Source organism: Acinonyx jubatus, chromosome A3, assembly GCF_027475565.1.
Source record: "Acinonyx jubatus isolate Ajub_Pintada_27869175 chromosome A3, VMU_Ajub_asm_v1.0, whole genome shotgun sequence".
Taxonomy (NCBI): domain Eukaryota; kingdom Metazoa; phylum Chordata; class Mammalia; order Carnivora; family Felidae; genus Acinonyx; species Acinonyx jubatus.
The window spans coordinates 101,311,024-101,332,769 of NC_069388.1; the positions used below are offsets into that span (position 1 = coordinate 101,311,024).

The following is a 21,746-nucleotide window of genomic DNA, read 5'->3' on the forward strand; positions in this document are numbered from 1 at the left end:
TGAAGACAGAGATCGTGTCTCTTCTGCCTATTACTAAAGGTTTTCCTAACCTCACCGTGCCTTCCCTCTGCTGCAATCCAATGTGTATGCAGATGTCATCTGGCCTTCTTCATGTCACTCGGTGGAAACTAGGGCTCAGGGCACAGGCACAATAATGCTCATACTCTGCTGCTGCTGTAAGAAATTATCCTTCATCTCTGACCCAGTGGTTTTCTGGCTTCTACCAACATTCATGGAACTGGCAGGCAGATAGAATAAAACCGCAGGCCCCTCAGAGTTCTTGAAAAGCTACAAAAGGGGCCCCTGGGTGGCTCAGTTGGTTAAGTGTCTGACTTCGGCTTGGGTCATAATCTCACGGTTCATGGGTCCAAGCTCCACATGGGGCTCTCTGCTGCCAGCAGAGTCTGCTTCAGATCCTCTGTCCCCTTTCTCTGTGCCCCTTCCCCCGCTCTCTCTCTCAAAAATAAACATTAAAAAAAAAAACCAGACAAAAAAGGTTACAGAGAATGATGCAGAACACACACTTACCTGTGGAAATCGAAAAGCATATATATGTATATATGTACACATATACATACATACATATATATATATTTTTTTTTTCCAGAGGTGCAAATGTAAATACTATACAAAATTACCCCTGAACCTATTAAGGAGGCAAGTGAGAATTCAAGCCTTGTAGTTCTTCATTCTCAGCATATGGTGTCATTCCTTCTTTACTAATCTCAACTACTCACCCTCACTTGGTAAATTCTCCATACGTGAGATCAATTAGGCATGAACAATGGCTAAGAATACCTTTATCATGGAGGGATTTTAGAAAGCACTACCTTAATTGTTGCTTGTTACGTTACTGGGGCCGTCATCCCATCCCCAGATAGCTTGGTGCTATTTGTATTTTAGGTCCCCATTCAGTACCACACAATAACATATTCACTGTACTATGAGGAAATTTATTACTGTCATCATTTCAAGGTTTGTGGCCTACTAATTTAGCAATTATAGGACCCAGAGGCTTAATATAGTAAAGTATTGCTGGTTAAAATCAAAATTGGGAAGGAAGGGCTTGATATAAAATGTACTAATCAAACTACCCTGAATTGCCTTTGAAAAAAAAAAAAAGATGGTCTAACCCAATCTTTTACAATTTAGTTTCCACATGCCACCTACTCTCAATTTTTTTAAATGTTTATTTATCTTTAAGAGAGAGAGAGAGTGTGTGAGTGGAGAAGGGGAAGAGAGAGAGAGGGAGACACAGAATCTAAAGCAGACTCTGAGCTGTCAGCACAGAGCCTGATACTGTCAGCAGAGCCTGACATGGGGCTCGAACCCATGAACCACGAGACCATGAGCTGAGCTGAAGTCAGACGCTTAATCAACTGAGCCACCCCAGTGTCCCTACCTACTCTCAACTTAATCTCTAATTACAGTTCTCTAAAATTGTTGTGTTTTTCTTGGGGAAAATGGGTTATTTTTGGAAAAGATAGCATTTAAATTGTGAAATCAAAATACTGTAAACATTCCGTTTGATAAAGAAAAATTTTAGATCAGAAATACGAACTTTCTCTTTAAGATGGGACGTACTACATTGTGAGACTTAAGTTGGACGAGCCAGGCTAGCCATACGTTTGAAATGGAGAAGATATTGTGTTTTATGTGCTGAGGGGTTCATTTCCCTGAATTGTCCCCAAACCCCAGAAGGTAAGGGTTTACTCACATGTGTATAAAGCCTGCCTTTTGTCATTTCAAATTAGGTTGACCAGTAGTCTCGGTTGGCATGGGCTGTCTGGTTTTAAAACTGAGTCTTGTATCCTGGGAAACCCCAGTTCTGGGAAAATTGGGATGATTGGTTACCCTACTTCAAATATAAATCCTAACCCCTATGCTTGGATTATCTTCAAGTTTGTGAATCATGTATTGGAAAATTGAATACATTCAGAAAATATTACATGATAGCTCATTGATTATACCTCTTGTTATTCACTTAACCATGTAAATGAACTGGTTAACTGTACCTTGACCTTCTGGGTCCTTCTTCTTCACCTGTATAAAAATCAAGTATGATTTCAGGTGTTTGAGAAGCAGCTTGTTTTTCCTGTGTCTCCTCTGCAATAGTTAAAACACAGAAAACTTGGCTTTAACCAAAGTCCTTCTGTGGTTTCTGAGACTATGAGGTTGTGGAGAACTACAGGGTGAGACAGAGTCAGCTGTGGGCCCAGGGTGGGTCTGGTAGAGAGGCAGATGTAGGGCCCTGTGCAGGCCCAGAAAGGAAGGGCAGAGAGGGGGCTGCTGTAAGGGCTCAGAAGAGACGGAGAGCCTGGCATACATTTCATTCTCCGCCAAAATGGGTAGTCTAAAGCCTTATACTTACCAGACAGATATTGGAGACTGTAGTGGGCTGCTTCTGAGAAGACTCCCAGTGATCCCTGCTTCCTTATGTAATCCTTCGCCAGCCCTGAGTGTGATTCCTTTTAACCCTCAAAGGTGATTAGATGTCACTTTTGTGACTAGACTAAGGTTGTGACTTCTTGCTAGTAAATGCTATTGCCTTCTTGGCTTGCATGCTTTGATGATATTGGGGAACACTACAGGGATTGTGTGTGGCTTCTAGTTGCTGAGGACAGCCTCTTGCTGACAGCCAGCAAAATGCTGAAGCCATTAGTCCTAGAACTACAAGAAACTGAATTCTGAGTGAGCCTAGAAGCAAAGCTTTCCCCAGTAGAGCCTTGGATGAGACCATACTCCAAGCAACACCTTTATTGCAGCCTTGTTAGACCCCAAGTGGAAGACCCATCTAGGCCTGGACGCCTGACTCATAGAAATTGTGACATAATAAATACATGTTATTTTAACCCATACATTTTGTGGTAATATTATTATGTAGCAATGGCTACTAATGCAGAGACTTGCATTTTTTTTTGTCACAAATAGATTAAAAGTGAGAAATGGGGATTTTATTCAATTTTTTTGGCGTGCCAATTATATATGGGGAATTTTGCTAATTACTGGGTAAGTACACCAACAGAAGAGGTCTACTTTATAATACTGGATACATCTGTATCTGTATCCAAAATGCAATCTCAGGAGCCCTACAGATAATCCATGTTCATTTGGAGGACATGACAGAAGTGTGGTGAGTTGGTTGCCTGTAGGAGTCTACACCAGGGTTCTGTGTTCTGAGCCAAGTGGATGCCTCAAATGCTAGAAGAAAATGGGAGGATGATGGAGGTAACAGATGACCATTTTCTAAAACTCCTGGATTTGTGGTTTGGACCCCTATGAGCAGAGGTTAATGGTAGAAGCTAGATGATTTCCTTTCTTAGAAGACTTTGTCAGACCATGAGTCCAAGCCATGCTGTCATGGACACTGGAATGCTGCAGGGGTGCACCTGAGGAAGGATGGTCTTTGGGAGTACTGGAGGGGAAATGTCCACATTGACCTTGGTGTCCTCATAGAGCACATCCGCTGAGGCCACAGAGAAACATCTTGAGAATTTGCGAGCAACAAGGGAACACCTAGGAGGGAGAGCTGAGTGAATGCTTTCAGTGACTTGCTTTACAGATTGGATCATTAGCAGCATGAGAAACTCTTTAATGGATTGTGCTGCTTGTGTTCCCTAAAAGATAGAGCCAGAGGCAAGTGTGATGAGTGCTGATGCTTTCCTCCAAGCTGGAGAGAATGAAGGGAAGGAGCAGGGAAGGCTAAGAAGTCCTGCATGGATGCTGCTTCACAACGGGCTGCCTATGCATCAGTAGTCTCCTTGGCAGGTGGCCCACTCAGCCACAGACATGTCTTGACAGGTGATGCAGAGAAACCATTCCTTACAGTCGTCTATCTGAGGGAGAGGAAAAGGGAATTTATTTGTGTGGCTCCTTCCTGCCTCGTTCCTACTGACCAGTTTGCCTTGATCAAAATCTGATCCCTGTATCAGGCCAGGGAAGTCTGGGGATATTTTGTTTTCAAGCAAATGACTACAGTGAAAGGCAGATCTCCTCAAACTTCTTTTTTTTTTTTTTTAATTTTTTTTTTAACGTTTATTTGTTTTTGAGACAGAGAGAGACACAGCATGAATGGGGGAGGGTCAGAGAGAGGGAGACACAGAATCCGAAACAGGCTCCAGGCCCTGAGCAGTCAGCACAGAGCCCGACGCGGGGCTCAAACTCACGGACCGCAAGATCATGACCTGAGCCGAAGTCGGCCGCCCAACCGACTGAGCCACCCAGGCGCCCCCTCCTCAAACTTCTAAGAGAGTCTCTGTCTGAGTCCATTTGGGCTGCCATAACCAAAATACCATAAACTGCCTGGCTTTACAAACAGCAAACATTTATTTCTCACAGTTCTGGAGTCTGGGACGTCTGAGATCAGGGCGCTGGTAGATTGAGTGTCTGGTGACACCTGCTGTCTGTTCCATTGATAGCTGTCTTTTACTGTGACTTCGCTTGGTGGGTGGCAGGAGACAGGGAGTTGTGAAGTCGCATAAAAAACACACTGGGGTGCCTTTTTTCAGCTCAGGTCATGATCTCATGGTTTGGGAGTTCGAGCCCCGCGTCAGGCTCTGTGCTGACAGCTCAGAGCCTGGAGCCTGCTTTGGATTCTGTGTCTTCCTCTCTCTCTGTCCCTCCCCTACTTGTGCTCTGTCGCTCTCTCAAAAATAAATAAAATTAAAAAAAATTAAAAAAAAAGTACACTAATCCCATTCATGAGGGCTCCATCCTTATGATCTAGGCACCTCCTAAAGGTCTCATTTCCTAATGCCATCACATGGGGCATTAGGTTTGAACGTACGAATTTTGGCAGGACAAACATTCAGTCCTCAGTAGCCGCTTTCCTGTTGGAGTGAAGGCTTCTGAGAAAAGGCATTTGAGCCAAACCCTGAAGGCTAACATTCTAAATAAAAAGATGAGATACCAGACCACGAAGTGCAAAGTGTGTTTGGGGAAACCCTAGTGCACATAAAGTTTCAGCCAACTTTACATTTCTGGATAAAGAACTTGAACTATTTTTTAGGCAATAGGACGCTTATCAGTACTTTTAACCAAGAGATATGCAATGGGAGATCAGAGCTCAAGAAAGTTTTCTAGTTTCTGTAAGTGTGATATTGTACAGTTGAATCCACACGGGGGGGGGGGGGTATAAAAACTAGGGTTCTTAATCTGGGTCTATGAATCGCATAGAAGTGTCTGTGAAGCTCAGAAATTGCACGCTACGTTTTTGTCGGGGCCTCCATAGCGTTCATCAACTTTTTAAAGGGTCCAGACCCCAAAAAGTTAAAGTGCACTGGCAAAGAGAGAAAATCCGCATGTCCCCTCCCTTTCTGCCCCAAGCCTGGAGTACAATACCTCCCATTTGGGGGTCTGGAGATTGGAGTGAAACTGGCCAGAATATTTCCTAATTCAGAGTTAAGAGCAGTTCAAGCTTGTTATGACATAACCTGGAGAAGATCTGGACGCCAGGAGGGGGCCCATCACGGTACAGCTTCTGGCAAAGGCGCCCAGGGTTTCGACACCTTCGCTGCGCTCCCAAGAGAGGTTGAAAAACGCAACTCCTTTCTTCCTGCAACTGCGCAGGCGCTAGGACCGAAGTCCCGCCGCGCGCCTCCCGCGACGCCCCACCCCGCCCCGCCCCTGCGCGAGGCAGGACGGGAAAGCAAAGATGGAAGCGTCCATTTGAACATCTCGCCTGAGTGGCTTCCCTGCACGCCTGCTTGTCGTTCGCAGTCGCGTCCGTAGCTGCTGCCCATTCTTCCTCCGGAATAGGGGAGGGAGAGGGAATGAGAAGTGGCAGCGGCCGAGGAGTCACCGTGACCGACCCCACCGCTGCCCTCGGGCCCCCTCGGCCCCCGCGCCTCCGGGGAGCAGCCGGGGCTCGCCGCGCCTGACGCGTCCCGAGTTACACAGGTGCGGGCTCGGGCCCGCAGCGTCCGGTGATTCACCACATGTCTTACGATCTCGCACCCGCCCCGAGGTTGACCTGCATCCGGTGACCGGAGGGCTGGGAGTCCAGGGTCAGGCCCTAGGCGCCCGTTTGCGCCAAGGGGTCCTCGGCCTGCGGGCTGGGCTTTCCGGGGTGCACCTCCCCGCTCCACTCCTCGTTGACTTCCTTCCTGAGTTGGACGCGGTGTCCCATGTGGGCCTCAGCTTCTCTACAGCTCCTTGCTTCTCGGACAGAATTTTCTGAGGCCCAAGGGCTTAGCTTTTTGGTTTCACCTAACCCTAAGGAGGCCGAGGAAGCGTTGCCTTTTTGCGGAGACTCTACGCAAGATGCGTTTCCTGTGCATTTGGGTCTCCTCTTAAGGCAGTTTTGTGGTTACCTTTGGCAGGGTAGTTTTTGTTCCTAGTAACCAAGGTTCATATCTTAATTTATCTTATTAATGTAACATAGTACTTTTATTTGTAGCTTTCTTTGTTGCTCTAATGAGTAAACGTAAAAATTTGAGGTACTTTAAAAGTATTAAAGATGTTCTAATCGTACAAAAAGATATTGTACTGTTAAATTAATTCTGTAATAATGTAATTTTCTTGAAGATTTGATAGAATAACATTTTGAAATTGCACAACTGAAGTTGGACAAAGTCACAAGGTTAATGCTGGCCATCCTGTTGACTAGGAAATAGGAAGACCAGCTGAGATTTGTTGTTTTCTTGTAAGTTTTGTAAGGCACGTTATTAGTAGTGTCCTAAGTTCAAGTGTTCTCAATTCTGAATTTTAGCAGGAGGAAATAAGTGCCACGATTGTGACATACAGTTATCTAAGGAATGTTGATTCACAGCAAAATAGCTTTGCAACTCTGCTGCATAGAAACTACAGAGGCTTTGAGATAGTGCAGCAATGAAAACTACTGATGCCAAAAAAACTTCAGATGAGAAATCTGTGTCAAATTTAATTGCATTCTTAATTGTGAGTGTTTTTCAGACGCTAAAGGTTATCTATACATTTGTTCTGATTTCTGTGTTCAAGGATTGCAGTTTAAATGTGATGCTGCAAAACCTATTTCTAATGTAGGTGTTGTCTCAGAGACAGAACTGGCATTCACCTGATATACCACCTTATACAATATTGGAATTTTATTAGTTGTCAATTACTGTATGTAGCAGTGTTTTGGAGGTAAAGGAGAGTTTTTCCATCTAGAGCTCATCTACATCTTCGCAGTAATGAGCTGTACTGTAATAGATTGTGTTAATTAAAAGCTAGCACTCTTAAATTTGCTATAAGCATGACTTTTCCATGGCCAGGGTTATTCATGCCTTGGTTATGGTTTCACCAAAAATTGGAATTGGTTGTAGTTATATGTTTAAGTGAATTGGCATGTCAAAACTGCTGATGACATTTGATTTGATAGTTTGTTAGGTCTTTTGTGGACTGGTCTACTAAAAGCCGTATTTCAGCTTCTGATGAGTTAGAGGTAACGTGTTTTTGTTTGTTTCATTCCAATATGCCAGTGATCCTTTAGGTATGCCTTTCATGGGATCTGGAACGCCCTTTGATATTATGATTACACGTACATCTATATAATATGATAGGATTAATGACTCTTTTGTTTACTTTTATGATCTTTATATTCTGGTTTTGACTCTAGAAGCTGACCAGAATGTGTTTGAATTCATGCAGAAATAATGTTGATATTTGGAACCCATGTCGAACTTCTATGAAGAAAGGGCAACAATGATTGCAGCCGGGGATTTGCAGGAATTTGTTCCTTTTGGTCGAGACCACTGCAAGCACCACCCTAATGCTTTGAACCTTCAGCTTCGCCAGCTGCAGCCAGCCTCTGAGTTATGGTCTTCTGATGGTGCTGCTGGCTTGGTGGGATCCCTTCAGGAGGTTACAATCCACGAGAAACAGAAGGTTCCATTAAGTTTCCCATTATATTTTTGAAATTAGAGTGATGTGATCTATTTATAATTTAAGGTTACTCAGATGCAACTGAGGAATGAATATAATGCTTCTTGGGGGGTAGAGATTCAGATTTGGTAATTACAGTAAAAGCTAGAATAATTACATTATTGTATTATGGTGTCATAGCTGTTTAGACATGTATAACTCATGATTTCATAATGGAAGTCAAATTCAGTAGTATGGTTATGGTCTATTTTGTTTTTATTTTTTATAAAGTTTATTTATTTATTTTGGGAGAGTGTGCCTGCCAGCGGGGTGGGGGTGGGAGTGGCAGAGGAGAGGGAGAGAGAAAGAGAGAGAGAGAATCCCAAGTGGAAATCCTGTGCTGTGCGGAGCCTGATGCTCAATGCAGGGCTCGAACTCACAAACCATGAGATCACGACCTGAGCTGAAATCAAGAGTTGGATGCTCAACCGACTGAGCCACCAGGCTTGATTATGGTCTATTTTGAACCTCTTTCTCTTTGCTTAGTATGTGGAGACCAGATTTCATGTTATTTGATGAGTAGATGGTAGATTTAGAAATGGTCCCTGCTGCAAAAGACCTGGGTGTTTCTTCTTTTTTTTAAATTAAGTTAAATTAAATTTAATTTAATTAGAGAGAGAGTGAGCGAGAGAGTGTGCACTTGAGTCGGGGAGAGGGGCAGAGGGAGAGAGGGAGAGAATCTTAAGCAGGCTCCATGTTCAGTGTGGAGCCTGACACGGGGCTAGATCCCATGACCCTGGGATCACAACCTGAGGCGACATCCAGGGTTGGACGCTCAACTCACTGAGCCACCCAGGCACCCCAAAACCTGAACGTTTCTAGAGGAGGAAACAAATGCCATACAAATAGTGTAGTAATTCTTAAATAGGGGAGTGAGATACAAGTGTGTGTCAGAAAATCAGCCGTTCCTGCCTTCCATTTTCTTATCCCTTTGGGATAACAAAATCTCAGGGAGGGGAGGCTTATGTAGTTAGAAATCTAAATCTTTCTCACTCCCATTCATTTGGATGGGTAGGACAAGGGGAGGAAGGTGAGTGTATATGTTGTGAAACTGGGAAATAAGCATTGTGTATAAATTCCACCAGTGATTCCCACGTGTACTTCACTGCTCCCTTGCATCACCCCCGTATATGCTTAATATACCTTTTTTGTGTCCTGAGTATGTCGGTTTCATTTTTGGATCTATAGATAAGGTATAAGGTTTGTTGATAAGGTGTAACATTTTTGGCAGAATAATATATTAGTATAAGGCAGTTAATAGAATTTTTGAGTAAATTCTTGTTCATAAAATCCTGTAAGATTTACACACCAACTATGTTAATCGGTGGCATCAAACCTTCTAAGAGCTGGGTTTGGATTGTGTCTTACTCCAGAGAGAGAGTAAGAGACTTATATTTGGATGACCGTTTGATTTAATGTGTTGTCCCGTACAATTGAGAAAGTGCTTTATTAACCTGTCTTACATGTATTAATTTTTAAGGAAAGCTGGCAGTTAAGGAAAGGTGTCAGCGAAATTGGAGAAGAAGTGGATTATGATGAGGAACTCTACGTGGCTGGAAATATGGTGATCTGGAGCAAAGGAAGTAAAAGCCAGGCATTAGCTGTTTATAAAGCATTTACAGTTGACAGTCCTGTTCAGCAGGTGAGTTGATTTGAATTTTAGCATTTGGTTGATTATTTAACACTTAAATACAACAAACTTTTGTATTAAAATGTAACAGAAATGATGGGGTGCCTGGGTGGCTCAGTCGGTTAAGCGTCCAACTTCAGCTTAGGTCATGATTTCATGGTTCGTGAGTTCGAGCCCCGTGTTGGGCTCTGTGCTGACAGCCCAGAGCCTGGAGCCTGCTTCATGTTCTATGTCTCCCTCTGTCTCTGCCCCTCCCCTGCTCATGCTGTCTCTCTCTGTCTCTCAAAAATAAATAAACATTAAAAAAATTTTTTTTTTAACTTAACAGAAATGATAAAAACATAGCATAACGATCCCAGCAACTGGATGTATATTTTAACATGTAGTAAAGATGATAGGAAAATAAAAATTTCATTTGTTTTCTATATCATCACCTTTTTTATGCTATCTTTTGTCAGTTTAAGGATAATCTTTAAACATTGTCCTTGATTAATTTGACTTATTGTAAGTAAAAACTTATAAGACATTCAGGGTACAAAAATATTTTAACACATGATGACTATGATTGCAGAATATCGAATAAAAAAGATTGGGCTCATAGTAATACTAAAAGAGTAAGGGAAAGGAAATCCCTAGTTTGCTATCATTGTAGTTGGCTATTAAAACTAATTCTATTCTGAAATTGGTAATTAAAAGGAAAGAATTAAACATTTGCCCTGCCTTTTTGGAAGACATGCAATTCATTTCCAATTAATGAAGGAAAACCCATATTTATAGTAGACCAGTGAATAAATAAGGGAATGGTAGAATTAGAAAATCACCATTTTTTTAAAATAAGAAGTTATTTAATTTGTTTTTTAATTTACATCCAAGTTAGTTAGCATATAGTGGAACAATGATTTCAGGAGTAGATTCCTTAATGCCTTAAGACGTTTTCTTTCTTTCTTTTTTTTTTTAAACAATTTTTTTAATGCTTATTTTTGACAGAGAAAGAGAGACAGAGCATGAGTGGGGGAGGGGCAGAGAGAGAGGGAGACAACAGAATCTGAAGCAGGCTCCAGGCTCTGAGCTGTCAGCACAGAGCCCGACGTGGGGCTCGAACTCACAAACCGTGAGATCATTACCTGGGCTGAAGTCGGACGCTCAACCAACTGAGCCATACAGGCGCCCCAACCTTAAGACGTTTTCTAGGCCTTACCCTCAAAGATGGTTTTCAGAGGTACGTAAAGATAGAGAAGGCTTACTTATCAATATGGGAAGGAAATAAATGGAAAAGAAAACCCTGAATATATTCCTGGACAGAATCAAGATTCAAAATGAGTTTGACAGACTTGGATATAGAGTAAAACAAATGAAATAAGGCTTAGATATGGTTAGGATTAATAGAAAGGCCGGAAGCTGAATCAGAGATTGTTATAGCTGTAGACATCCTGTTTTGAATTCAAAGAATTAATTGAATTAATTCAAATTGGAGAAGATGGCCTTTAATAGTTTCTCACATAGAAATTCTCTGAAAAAGTTTTAATTGACTGCATGTTGCTATGAGCTGTGGCCTTTGCTGGACAGACATAAAAGCAGCAAACAAATCCATTGATATTGGCTGGCCTGATCACACTTGGAACATGGGTCTACTCTTTTTTTTGTTTTTTTCTTTTAATTGACATCAAAATTAGTTAGCATATAGTGCAACAATGATTTCAGGAGTAGATTCCTTAATGCCCCTTACCCATTTAGCCCATCCCCCTTCCCACACCTCCTCCAGTAACCCTCTGTTTGTTCTCCATATTTAAGAGTCTCTTCTGTTTTGTCCCCTTCCCTGTTTTTATATTATTTTTGTTTCCCTTCCCTTATGTTCATCTGTTTTGTCTCTTATAGTCCTCATATGAAGGAAGTCATATGATATTTGTCTTTCTCTGACTAATTTCATTTAGCATATTACCCTCCAGTTCCATCCACGTACTTGCAAATCATTCTTTTTGATTGCCAAGTAATACTCCATTGTATATATATATACACCACCTTTTCTTTATCCATTCATCTGAAAATCACCATTTTTTAGCATCCAAGGTAATAACTGATTCAGACGAAGATCGTAAATGGATACTAACACTTTTGGGTAAAAGGATATGACCATGGCACCAAAGTGTTGCCCTCTGGATTGTTTGTAATGTGGAGGTACAATGTATCTCTACTTTGGAGGTATCTGTTATTCTCCACCTCAACCAGATTGATTGAGTTTATCATCAATGATAGTGGGACAAAGGAGTGATATGCGCCTCCAGCTGTAATGCAGCACGAGGTATGGTGATGTCAACCTACTACCTTTTCTTCTCAAATACTTAACTTGAATATCTAGACCTAATTTTCAATTATAGGAAATAATGGGGACTAGAGGATCAATTTGTAAACTATCATGAGATGAGAAGTGGGTTGGAGGTGTAGATGGAACAAGAATGGCCAAAGGTTGGTAATTACTGAAGCTGGCTGATGGGACTTATGTTACTCTGTTTACTTGATATATGTTTAAAATTTCCCATAATAGAAAATTTAAAGAAAAAAACACCATGAGAAAACAATTGGGGGCACAGTCTAGATTCTGGTCTCTTTAGAAAGTCAGGGAGAAAGAAAAGAAGGTGGAGACTTGTCTAGATTAAAAGGAGACTAAGGGGACATCACCAAATGCAATATTTTTTGAAACTTGTTAAGTGAACTTTGAATTCTGGTTCTAGAAAATCAGCTAAAAAAGACAGTTTTGGGAAAATTTGAAAATTTGAAAAAGTTGCAAATGGAATGGATATTAAGTGATGTTCAAAAATCATTTTTTTTCTTAGGCAGGATAATGTTTTGTGGCTATATAGGAAACCATGTTTATTTATAGGAAGTGCATGATGAAGTGTTTAGGGGTAAAGTGTCATGATGTGTAATTCAAATAGTGTCCCCTCAATCCCACGTGAACGCAAATGTATGTATATAAACAGATATGGCAAACTATTAATAACTTAGATTTAGGTGAGACAGATGTTCAGTGTAAAGAGTGTGGAAAAACATGACTTTGTCTAAATTCAGAATGGCTATACTCAGGGTGTGGCTATGGGTAGATGCTGGCAGGTATTGGATAGATCCGAACTTAAACTTGTATGTGAACCAAGGAATTTGTATTTTATTTTATTTTTTTTTAACGTTTATTTATTTTTGAGACAGAGAGAGACAGAGCATGAACGGGGGAGGGGCAGAGAGAGAGGAAGACACAGAATCAGAAGCAGGCTCCAGGTTCTGAGCCATCAGCCCAGAGCCCGACGTGGGGCTCGAACTCACGGACTGTGAGATTGTGACCTGAGCTGAAGTCGGACGCTTAACCGACTAAGCCACCCAGGCGCCCCAGGAATTTGTATTTTAAACTGTATGCAGAAGGCAGCTTATCCCCTACTTTGCAAATGGAAAGTACATGATCAGTTTTGTATTTTGAGAAGTGATTAGTTTGGTGGGAGCATATAGGACTGACTGGAGAGACTGTTGCCTGGAATACTGTTTGGTGGCGGTTCAGGCGAAAGAGATGGTCGCCTGAAGACAATGGGGAGATGGAGGCGAGAGACAAGGCTGAGGGAACTAGGTGGAGAGGGGGCAAGCGACTTCTTAGATATTAGGGGTAAAGGAGACTGAAGTATCTAGTTTTACAGCCTGGGAGGGTAGAGTTTCATAAGAGGAAGTTGAGACTGAGGTACAGTGCAGACTTTGGAGATTTCAGATTGGAGTGCAGCTCTGGTGCCTGTTTTTCTTTGAACTTGTATTTGCTAAAATGTCATTAAAAACCCCTACAACTCAACAACAGCAGAGCAAGCAGTCCAACTAAAAAATGGGCACAGGACTTAAGTAGACATTTCTCTAAAGATCTACAAATGGCCAATAAGCACATGAAAAGACGCTCAGCATCATTAGTTATCAGGCAAATGCAAATCAAAACCATGGTGAGATACCACTTCACACCTACTAGGATGATGATTATTAAAAAAACCAAAGATAACAAGTGTTGGTGAGGGTGTTGAAAAATTGGAACGCTGTGCATTGCTGGTGGGAATGGAAAGTAACCACTGTGGAAAACAGTTTGGTGGTTCCTCCAAAAGGTAAATATAGGATTACCATACGATCTAGGAATTCCACTTGTAGGTATATCCTCAAAAGAGTTTAAAGCCGGGAGGGGAGGGGCGCCTGGGTGGCTCAGTTGTTTGTCTGACTCTTGATTTCAGTTCAGGTCATCTCGTGGTTCATGGGTTCGAGCCCTGTGTCGGATTCTGTGCTGACAGTGAAGACCCTGCTTGGGATATTCATTTTCTCTCTCTCTCTCTCTCTCTCTCTCTCTCTCTCTCTAAAAATAAATAAATTAACTAAAAAGAATTGAAAGCAGGGACTCAGACCAATACTTGTATACCAGTATTCATGGCAGTGCCCCTCACAGTAGCCGGAAGGTGGAACCAGTCCAGGTGTCCAAAAACAGATGAATGGATAAGCAATGTGTGCTGTATACGTACAGAGGATTATTATTCAACCTTAAAAAATGCAGGAAATTCTGATACTACAACATGGCAAAACATTGAAAGTATGGTAAGGTAGACACAAAAGGACAAATCCTGTGTGATTCCAGTTTCATGAGGCTCTTAGAAGAGGCAAATTCATAGAGACAGAAAGTAGTATAAAGGTTACTAGGGGCAGGGAGGAGGGAGAAATGGGGAGTCAGTGTTTAATGGGTACAATTTCTGATTGGGGTGATGAGAAAGTTCCAGAAGTAGATAGTGATGAGGTTGTACAACATTGTGAATGTGTTTAATGCCACTGAATTTGTACACTTACAGATGGTTAAAGTGGTAAATTTATATCTTACTACAATTACAAAAACATACAAAATGCCGTTAAACAATTTCAATAAGTGATTGTTAAGCATGCCAGTTGAAGTCTAATGGCTTTTCCTAGTTTGAATTTTACAAGTGGGGCCTTTAAGGAAAATGTTAATTTTTCTAAAGATTTTTTCTCTATTTCTTTTTTCTTTTTTTTTTTTTAATGTTTATTATTTATTCTTGAGAGAGAGACAGTGAGAGTGGGCAGGGGCGGAGAGAGGGAGACACAGAATCTGAAGCAGGCTCCAGGCTCTGAACTGTTGGCACAGAGCCTGACACAGGTCTCGAACCCACAAGCATGAGATCATGACCTGAGCTGCAGTTGGACGCTTAACCAACTGAGCCACCCAGGCGCCACTAAAGATTTTTTCTAAAGTGAGTCTAGGACAGTCTAAGAATGATGAGATCATTATGTAAGTCTGGAGATTATAAAATAACTTGGCAATTTTGAACTCTTACGGTAACCTTTTAGCTTTGTATAGTAAGATTTACTAATGTAATCACCTATAATAGAGGGTTGGCCATTATTGGAATTGACTTTTGCTGCAGGGCTTCTGTCCAGTAGGTTTTTGGATTTTCGTCTTCCCTTCTCTTTTCCTAAAACTTATTTGGAAACATAGTTTGTCTTTCCTTATAATATTTATCATTAATTAAGTCTAATTTTATCTTTTTTGTTCCCGTGGTGTATTATATTGAGCTGATGAGGAGGGACAGGTATGATGTAGGTGTCATTGCTATTAGTCAGATGCCATTAGTGAATAGGTTATCATTTAGATACAGTTTTCTCAGGTAAGCATTTTGTTTTGATTTTAGGCATTGTGGTGTGACTTCATCATATCACAGGATAAATCTGAGAAGGCCTACAGTAAGTTTCTTTTTGAAATTTCATTTCATCTTACTCTAAATGTTTCTCTGCTTGTTTTTTTTGTTGCGGTTGTTGTTCAAAATATGTAGTCACTAATAATAGTGGTTCAACGTATGCATTTTTATATGGTACATTAAAGAATTTGTGCTGTTGGGAATTGGCAGTTTCTGATTGTTGGGATTTTTTGTTTTTAATGAATAAATCTGGTTGTACCCTTTTTTTTCAGGTAGTGATGAAGTAGAAAAATGCATATGTATATTGCAAAGCTCATGTATTAACATGCATAGCATAGAAGGAAAGGATTATATAGCTTCTTTACCTTTCCAGGTAAGTTGAGTGTTTCACTGTTTTTGTATTTTGTTGGAGAATATTCTTGAATTAATTGGTTGTAAAAGTATTGCTGTTCTTATATCTTGTAGTAATCAAGAATGTTATTTTTATTAATTGAAAGTAACCAAATTTTAATAGCTTTAATATACTATTTTTCCATCCTTTGCACAAAAAATAAATTATTTAATGAAGTAAATTTAATTATGGGTTTTTTCTCCTGAGAGATTTTTTCAGTTTAAATTTTAAAAAGAAATCATTTTGGAATATTAAAGCACATAAGCAATAGTAGTCTTTTTCCTGTTTCTCATCATCTTTTTCATACCTAGTGCTATTGTTAAAATTTTATCACATTGTCATTTTGGTACTAGTATTAGCCAGTGGCAGGGATTTCTGATTGAGCTCTTGCTTAGATTTGATTTTGTCTTGGACTTAAAAAAAAAAATACATATATATATATATGTGTGTGTGTGTGTACACATATGTATGTACACATATATACGTATACACACATATGTATAGTTAATGATCATGTTGGAAAAGCTTTTATTAAATTGGAAGAAAATCTAATGCTCTGTAGTTTCTTAAGCACATGTTATGAAGAGTAGTTTCTTTTACTTCTGTTTTTTCCTATCCTTTTACCTGATAGGTTGCAAATGTTTGGCCCACCAAATATGGGTTGTTGTTTGAACGAAGCAGTTCTACACATGAGTTACCTCCAGGTCCACCCAGGTATTCAGCTTACTCAGTTCAGTATATTATTGTTCAGGCTTTTTTGATGTTTTGAGGTAAAATTTTTCACCTAAAAGTTTGGGATGATGATAATTTCCATGAGCTCTATTTCTGACTTGGCACCGAATTATTTCTGCTTCCTCCCATCCACCTCACCTCATAGTAAAATTAAACAACCACATACTATAGATAAAAAGACTCAGTTCTTAGTGCTGTCATTTTTTCATTGTGTTACTTTGGGCAGGTCATTAGAGCTTTCTTAGCTTTAGTTTCCTTACCTGTTATAGAAGTACGATCATTTACTCTTAGGATTTATGCAAAGATTAAATGAGCTAATGTATGTAATCTTGAAATAGGACTTAGTACATATTAGGTGTGCAGTAAATGGTAGGTGCTTATTAGTAGCATCTTTACCTTGTCTCCCTAATAAATTGTGAGCTTACTGAAGGGCATGAGCATACAGTACCTGTCATAGCCTGGTACAAGTAGTGGACACTTGTATGTATGTTTGTATGTATGTATTTTTGAATGTGTATTTTTGAGAGAGATGGACAGAGGATCTGAAGTAAGCTCTGTGCTAACAGCTTTAATCCTTACAGCGCAGAGCCTGACATGGGGCTTGAATCCATCAACTGTGAGATGATCATGAACTGAGCAGAAGTCAGATGCTTACCCGACTGAGCCACCCAGGCACCCCCCCCGACCCTTTTTTAAAAGTTTATTGACGGTTTTTAAAACATTGCTTAAAGATTTTAATCTTGCTGTGTTTAGATAGGAGGTCTGTTTTTCTCTTCTTAAAAGTCACTCCTTAAAACAATGCCACCTTTTTATTTACTTGAAGTTTTCCTTCCCTTTTTGTTTTGTTTGTACTTCTTTGTAAGTTGGTATAAGACACTAAATTTCTTTCTTAGTTGTCAAAGACACACTGCCACTAAGAGAGGTTAAAAAAAAAAAAGACCGCCTTATGCTTATTAATTACTCTGTTCTGTAATGTGATGACTGCTGTTTGGAGATATTCCCTGGGCTGTACTGATTTCCATGAGAGAGAGAGAGAGAGAGAAAGGGAGGGAGGGAGGGAGGGTGTGTGTGTGTGTGTATGCACAGAATTACCATGTATAAGAGGAGGGATTTCTAGGAATGAAATAGAAGATACTGGGAAAAGTTTAGAGGGTTGCTTTTTGAGGCGACAGGTTTCTAGTTGCTTGTGGAATCTGGAGAAGGTACTTTTTTGCAGGCAAAGTGTAAAATTTGCATACAAATGGAATCATTTTGTGTTGGTGATTGATTTATATCTGTTTATTACTAGAGAACCTTTACCCACTATGTTCAGCATGCTGCATCCACTAGATGAAATAACCCCACTTGTTTGTAAATCTGGAAGTAAGTGTATTTTTATAAGTTCTTTCATATAAGCTTTTTTATTGAGTTTGGGGGATAGGAAATTGAAGGAACTTTATACGAAAATTAGGCTTGTTTTATAGAAATAATATAGTTTAAACATTTTTATTATGAAATTTATACTGAAGCAAGATCTTCTTGAATACCATGTTTTAACAGTTATTCTTTTATTAAAAATAGGACCTGTATGGGGCACCTGGGTGGCTCAGTTGGTTAAGCGTCTGACTTTGGCACAGGTCATGATCTCATGTGTGTGGGTTTGAGCCTCGTGTTGGGCTCTGTGCTGACAGTTCAGAGCCTGGAGCCTGTTTCAGATTCTGTGTCTCCCTTTCTTTCTGACCCTCCCCCATTCGTGCTCTGTCTCTCTCTGTCTCAAAAATAAATAAACGTTAAGAAAAAAAATAGGACCTGTAATCAATCAGGAATATTGATATACTTGCTAACCTACCTGTAGATGGCTCTGGACTCTGTTCCTCAGTAATTAATAAGTAAATAAATAATACTTTGATAAACTTAAGTTTTTTGTTGTTGTTGTTGAGGAAAAAATTGTAGTTTCTTCAGCCTGTATGTACTGTATAATTTTAGTGATTCACTTTCTCTGTGCATAATGAAATAATTTGCTGAGATGCAGAACTTTTAATACTTCTTACAGGTATTTCTAGATGCTTATTTTAATAATTTAAATGTGACCAAATGTGATAAATAATTGTAAATAATGAGGACTTGAAAACTGAAAAAATGTTTATATATGTATATTAAAAAAAAATTTTTTTTAAACGTTTTTCATTTATTTTCGAGAGACAGAGAGACAGAGCACAAGCAGGGGAGGGGCAGAGAGAGAGGAAGGCACAGAATCTGAAGGAGGCTCCAGGCTCTGAGCTGTCAGCACGGAGCCTGACATGGGCCTCGAACTCACGAGCCGTGAGATCATGACCTGAGCTGAAGTCAGTGCTTAATTGACTGAGCCACTGAGGCACCCCAAAATGTTTATATTTTTTGACCAATTTGGGACTTTATCCAAAGCACACAATATGAAATTTCATTGAAGTTTTAATCTTTTGTATCAGGGCTTGGCAGACTACAGCGCATGGGCTAAATCCAGCCAGTAGCTTGTTTTTGTAAGGTTTATGTTTTTAAAGTTTTTATGTTTTTAAAGGGTTGTAGAAGAAAACATGCAGAAATCAGCATGGGTCCACAAAGCCTAAGCTATTTATTCTCTGTTTTTTGTTTTGTTTTTTTTTTTTAGAGAAAAGCGTGTTAGTAATTCTATATTATATTGGTAACAGTTACAACCTAAATAAATATGTTAGAGTCTGTGACTGAATGGTGTGAAGCCATTATTGATCATATTTTTGAATAATATTTAATGATTTCAGGAATTGCTTACTCATAATGTTAAATAGAATATAAAACTGAATACAGTATGATTCTAATTTTGTAAAAGCATAAAAAGTTGTTACATATATAGGAGAAAACACTAGGAGGAATACTCCCTAATATGTTAATAGTAGATATTTTGAGATGGTGAAATTATGAGTGGTTTTATTCATTTCTTTATGAAATACTTCTTATTTTTATAAAATAATTATTTAAAACTTAAAAAATATTTTAACTGAGAGGGAATCGTTGAGGAAGCTGGCTAATAAGGTTATAGAAATCAATTCAGGCTACTAGAGAAGTAAAAGCTAAACTCACTAGGAAAAACTTATTTTGCATATATACTCTGTGTGTATATATATATATATATTTTTTTTTTTTGCATATATACTCAGTAAATAGTAGTGTACTGTTCAACTCTGTTAGAATAGTTATAAAGGACAGATTTCATACAGAAGAAGAACAGTAAAGCAGTGAAACTTGGCAGAATATTTGATTGCAATTTTCAAATCAGTCAGCTGTTGAGTAGTCACAGACCTTCTACCTGTGGCTGATTTAATGGTGAGTAGGCACAGATTTTCATCATTGGATTGCATGTATGTGGAATTGAAACTGGTAACACTCTTATCTTTAATATATTTTGAGGGAGTTGATGCCCAAAGTAAATTTATTAAAAATTCAGGGTGGTTATATAATTGTATATAATTATATACAAAATATATAATTATATGTAATAAATGCATACAAATATATATTATATGTAAAATACATATAATTATAATCACGGGTTTTGTGTCTTAATTGGCTTGGTTTCTCTTTAGGAGTTGCATGAAGTTTCTTCATAAAGAACTGTCTTATGAAACTCATTGGTCATTTCTGTTTTATCTTTAAGGTCTTTTTGGTTCATCAAGAGTGCAATATGTTGTAGATCATGCAATGAAAATTGTTTTTCTCAACACTGACCCTTCCATTATAATGACCTATGACACTGTTCAAAGTTTGCATTCTGTGTGGGCTCTCCGGAGAGTCAAAACAGAGGTAAGGATAGAGGCAAGTCACTTGTTACTATGAAAGGATTTTAACACTGAGAACTTTCACATGTATTTGGAAGAATCATTTGTGAAATGGACTGAGCTTCTTAGGAAAAAAAAAAATTGTGTCTTTAATAACTGGCTTCTACCCTGAATTCTCACCAGGAAATAACCCTTTTGATCTAATTATTGCCTTTTTTTTCCCCCCTTCTCATCATTTTGACTTAAGGAAGAGAATGTTGTCTTAAAGTTCTCTGAACAGGGGGGAACCCCACAGAATGTGGCCACTAGTAGCTCCCTCACAGCACACCTCAGAAGCCTCTCCAAAGGAGATTCCCCCGTGGCTTCACCTTTCCAGAATTACTCCTCCATTCACAGTCAGAGTCGCTCGACCTCCTCACCCAGTCTCCACTCTCGTTCACCTTCTATTTCCAACATGGCAGCTCTAAGGTGGGAATTAAGTGTGGAAGTGTGTCCTTGTTTTAAACAAGATATCCCAAGAAAGAGATACTTTCTTCTCAAACTTTCTCTTAACGTTTTGAAGGATTTAAAATTTCTGTTGACAACTCTTGGGGTATTTTTTAGGGAAAATAGCTATTATCCCAGTTGTTTTACTTTTGCTAAGACATCTAGGTCTCCTGGCAGTTTTATAAAATAAGTCCTATTTAGAAGCTGCCTATTGTCATCAGATTGGTTGCCTCATTTCTTCCACTGAGTGACAGCAATTTGATGAATATTAGTTGCAAATAAATATATGTATGTATTTTTTTGGTCTTAATTTGCATTAGCATTTTTGTTTTTGTTAATATCTATCTGGTAATAGAGGGGCATAGTTTTGTTGGTATGTACATGTCTGAATATATAGGAATGTAGTTTGGACCTTTTTTGAATAATATAAACAGTTCATTTTCTAAGACAGAAAACGAACTCAAGCTTCAGTTTTTAAAAGGATGAATTCTAACAAGAATTTTAAATCTTTAGAATATGTTAATGTGAACCATTTAATTATTCCCTTAAAAAAATGTTTTTCTGACTGGGATTAAGCCATGAATGCACTCGGTACATAGTTTTGGAAAGTATGATTGGAAACCGTGTTCTGTCAGCCTGCCTTATTAACTGTGATGCCCTCTCTCTGTTTATTTTGCAGTCGTGCTCATTCTCCTGCCTTAGGAGTGCACTCTTTTTCGGGGGTGCAGAGGTTCAACCTTTCAAGCCATAATCAGTCTCCAAAGAGACATAGTATTTCTCATTCTCCGAATAGTAATTCTAATGGCTCCTTCCTTGCACCAGAAACAGAGCCAATTGTTCCTGAACTTTGTATTGACCATTTATGGACAGAAACGATTACTAATATAAGGTTTGGAGTATATATTTTTATATCCAAAGAAAAATGTTGATATAAGTCTTAGAAATTACTTGGTATTTTGCCTGAAGTTTCCTTTTAATTTTTTTTTTTAACGTTTATTTATTTTTGAGACAGAGAGAGACAAAGCATGAGTGGGGGAGGGTCAGAGAGAGGGAGACACAGAATCCGAAACAGGCTCCAGGCTCTGAGCTGTCAGCACAGAGCCCGACGCGGGGCTCGAACTCACGGACTGCGAGATCATGACCTGAGC

General features: G+C 39.4%; 1 protein-coding gene across 4 annotated transcripts in view; it reads left to right on the top strand.

Moving 5' to 3' along the window:
• Nucleotides 1-5,639: 5,639 nt before the first annotated feature.
• ANAPC1 (anaphase promoting complex subunit 1) overlaps nucleotides 5,640-21,746 on the top strand; it is a 96,149-nt gene continuing 80,042 nt past the window's right edge. The window contains exons 1-10 of one of the 4 annotated variants that reach the window (XM_027033724.2): nucleotides 5,640-5,898; nucleotides 7,609-7,845; nucleotides 9,362-9,523; nucleotides 15,214-15,265; nucleotides 15,492-15,592; nucleotides 16,242-16,324; nucleotides 17,631-17,704; nucleotides 19,992-20,137; nucleotides 20,360-20,580; nucleotides 21,278-21,487. In XM_027033724.2, coding sequence (XP_026889525.1) covers nucleotides 7,633-7,845; nucleotides 9,362-9,523; nucleotides 15,214-15,265; nucleotides 15,492-15,592; nucleotides 16,242-16,324; nucleotides 17,631-17,704; nucleotides 19,992-20,137; nucleotides 20,360-20,580; nucleotides 21,278-21,487 — 1,262 coding nt within the window. In that variant the 5' untranslated portion in view covers nucleotides 5,640-5,898; nucleotides 7,609-7,632. Of the gene's footprint in view, nucleotides 5,899-6,350; nucleotides 6,644-6,906; nucleotides 7,846-9,361; nucleotides 9,524-15,213; nucleotides 15,266-15,491; nucleotides 15,593-16,241; nucleotides 16,325-17,630; nucleotides 17,705-19,991; nucleotides 20,138-20,359; nucleotides 20,581-21,277; nucleotides 21,488-21,746 lie in introns of those variants that run through there. The other 3 variants (XM_053200932.1, XM_053200933.1, XM_053200934.1) reach the window with 3 other exon arrangements.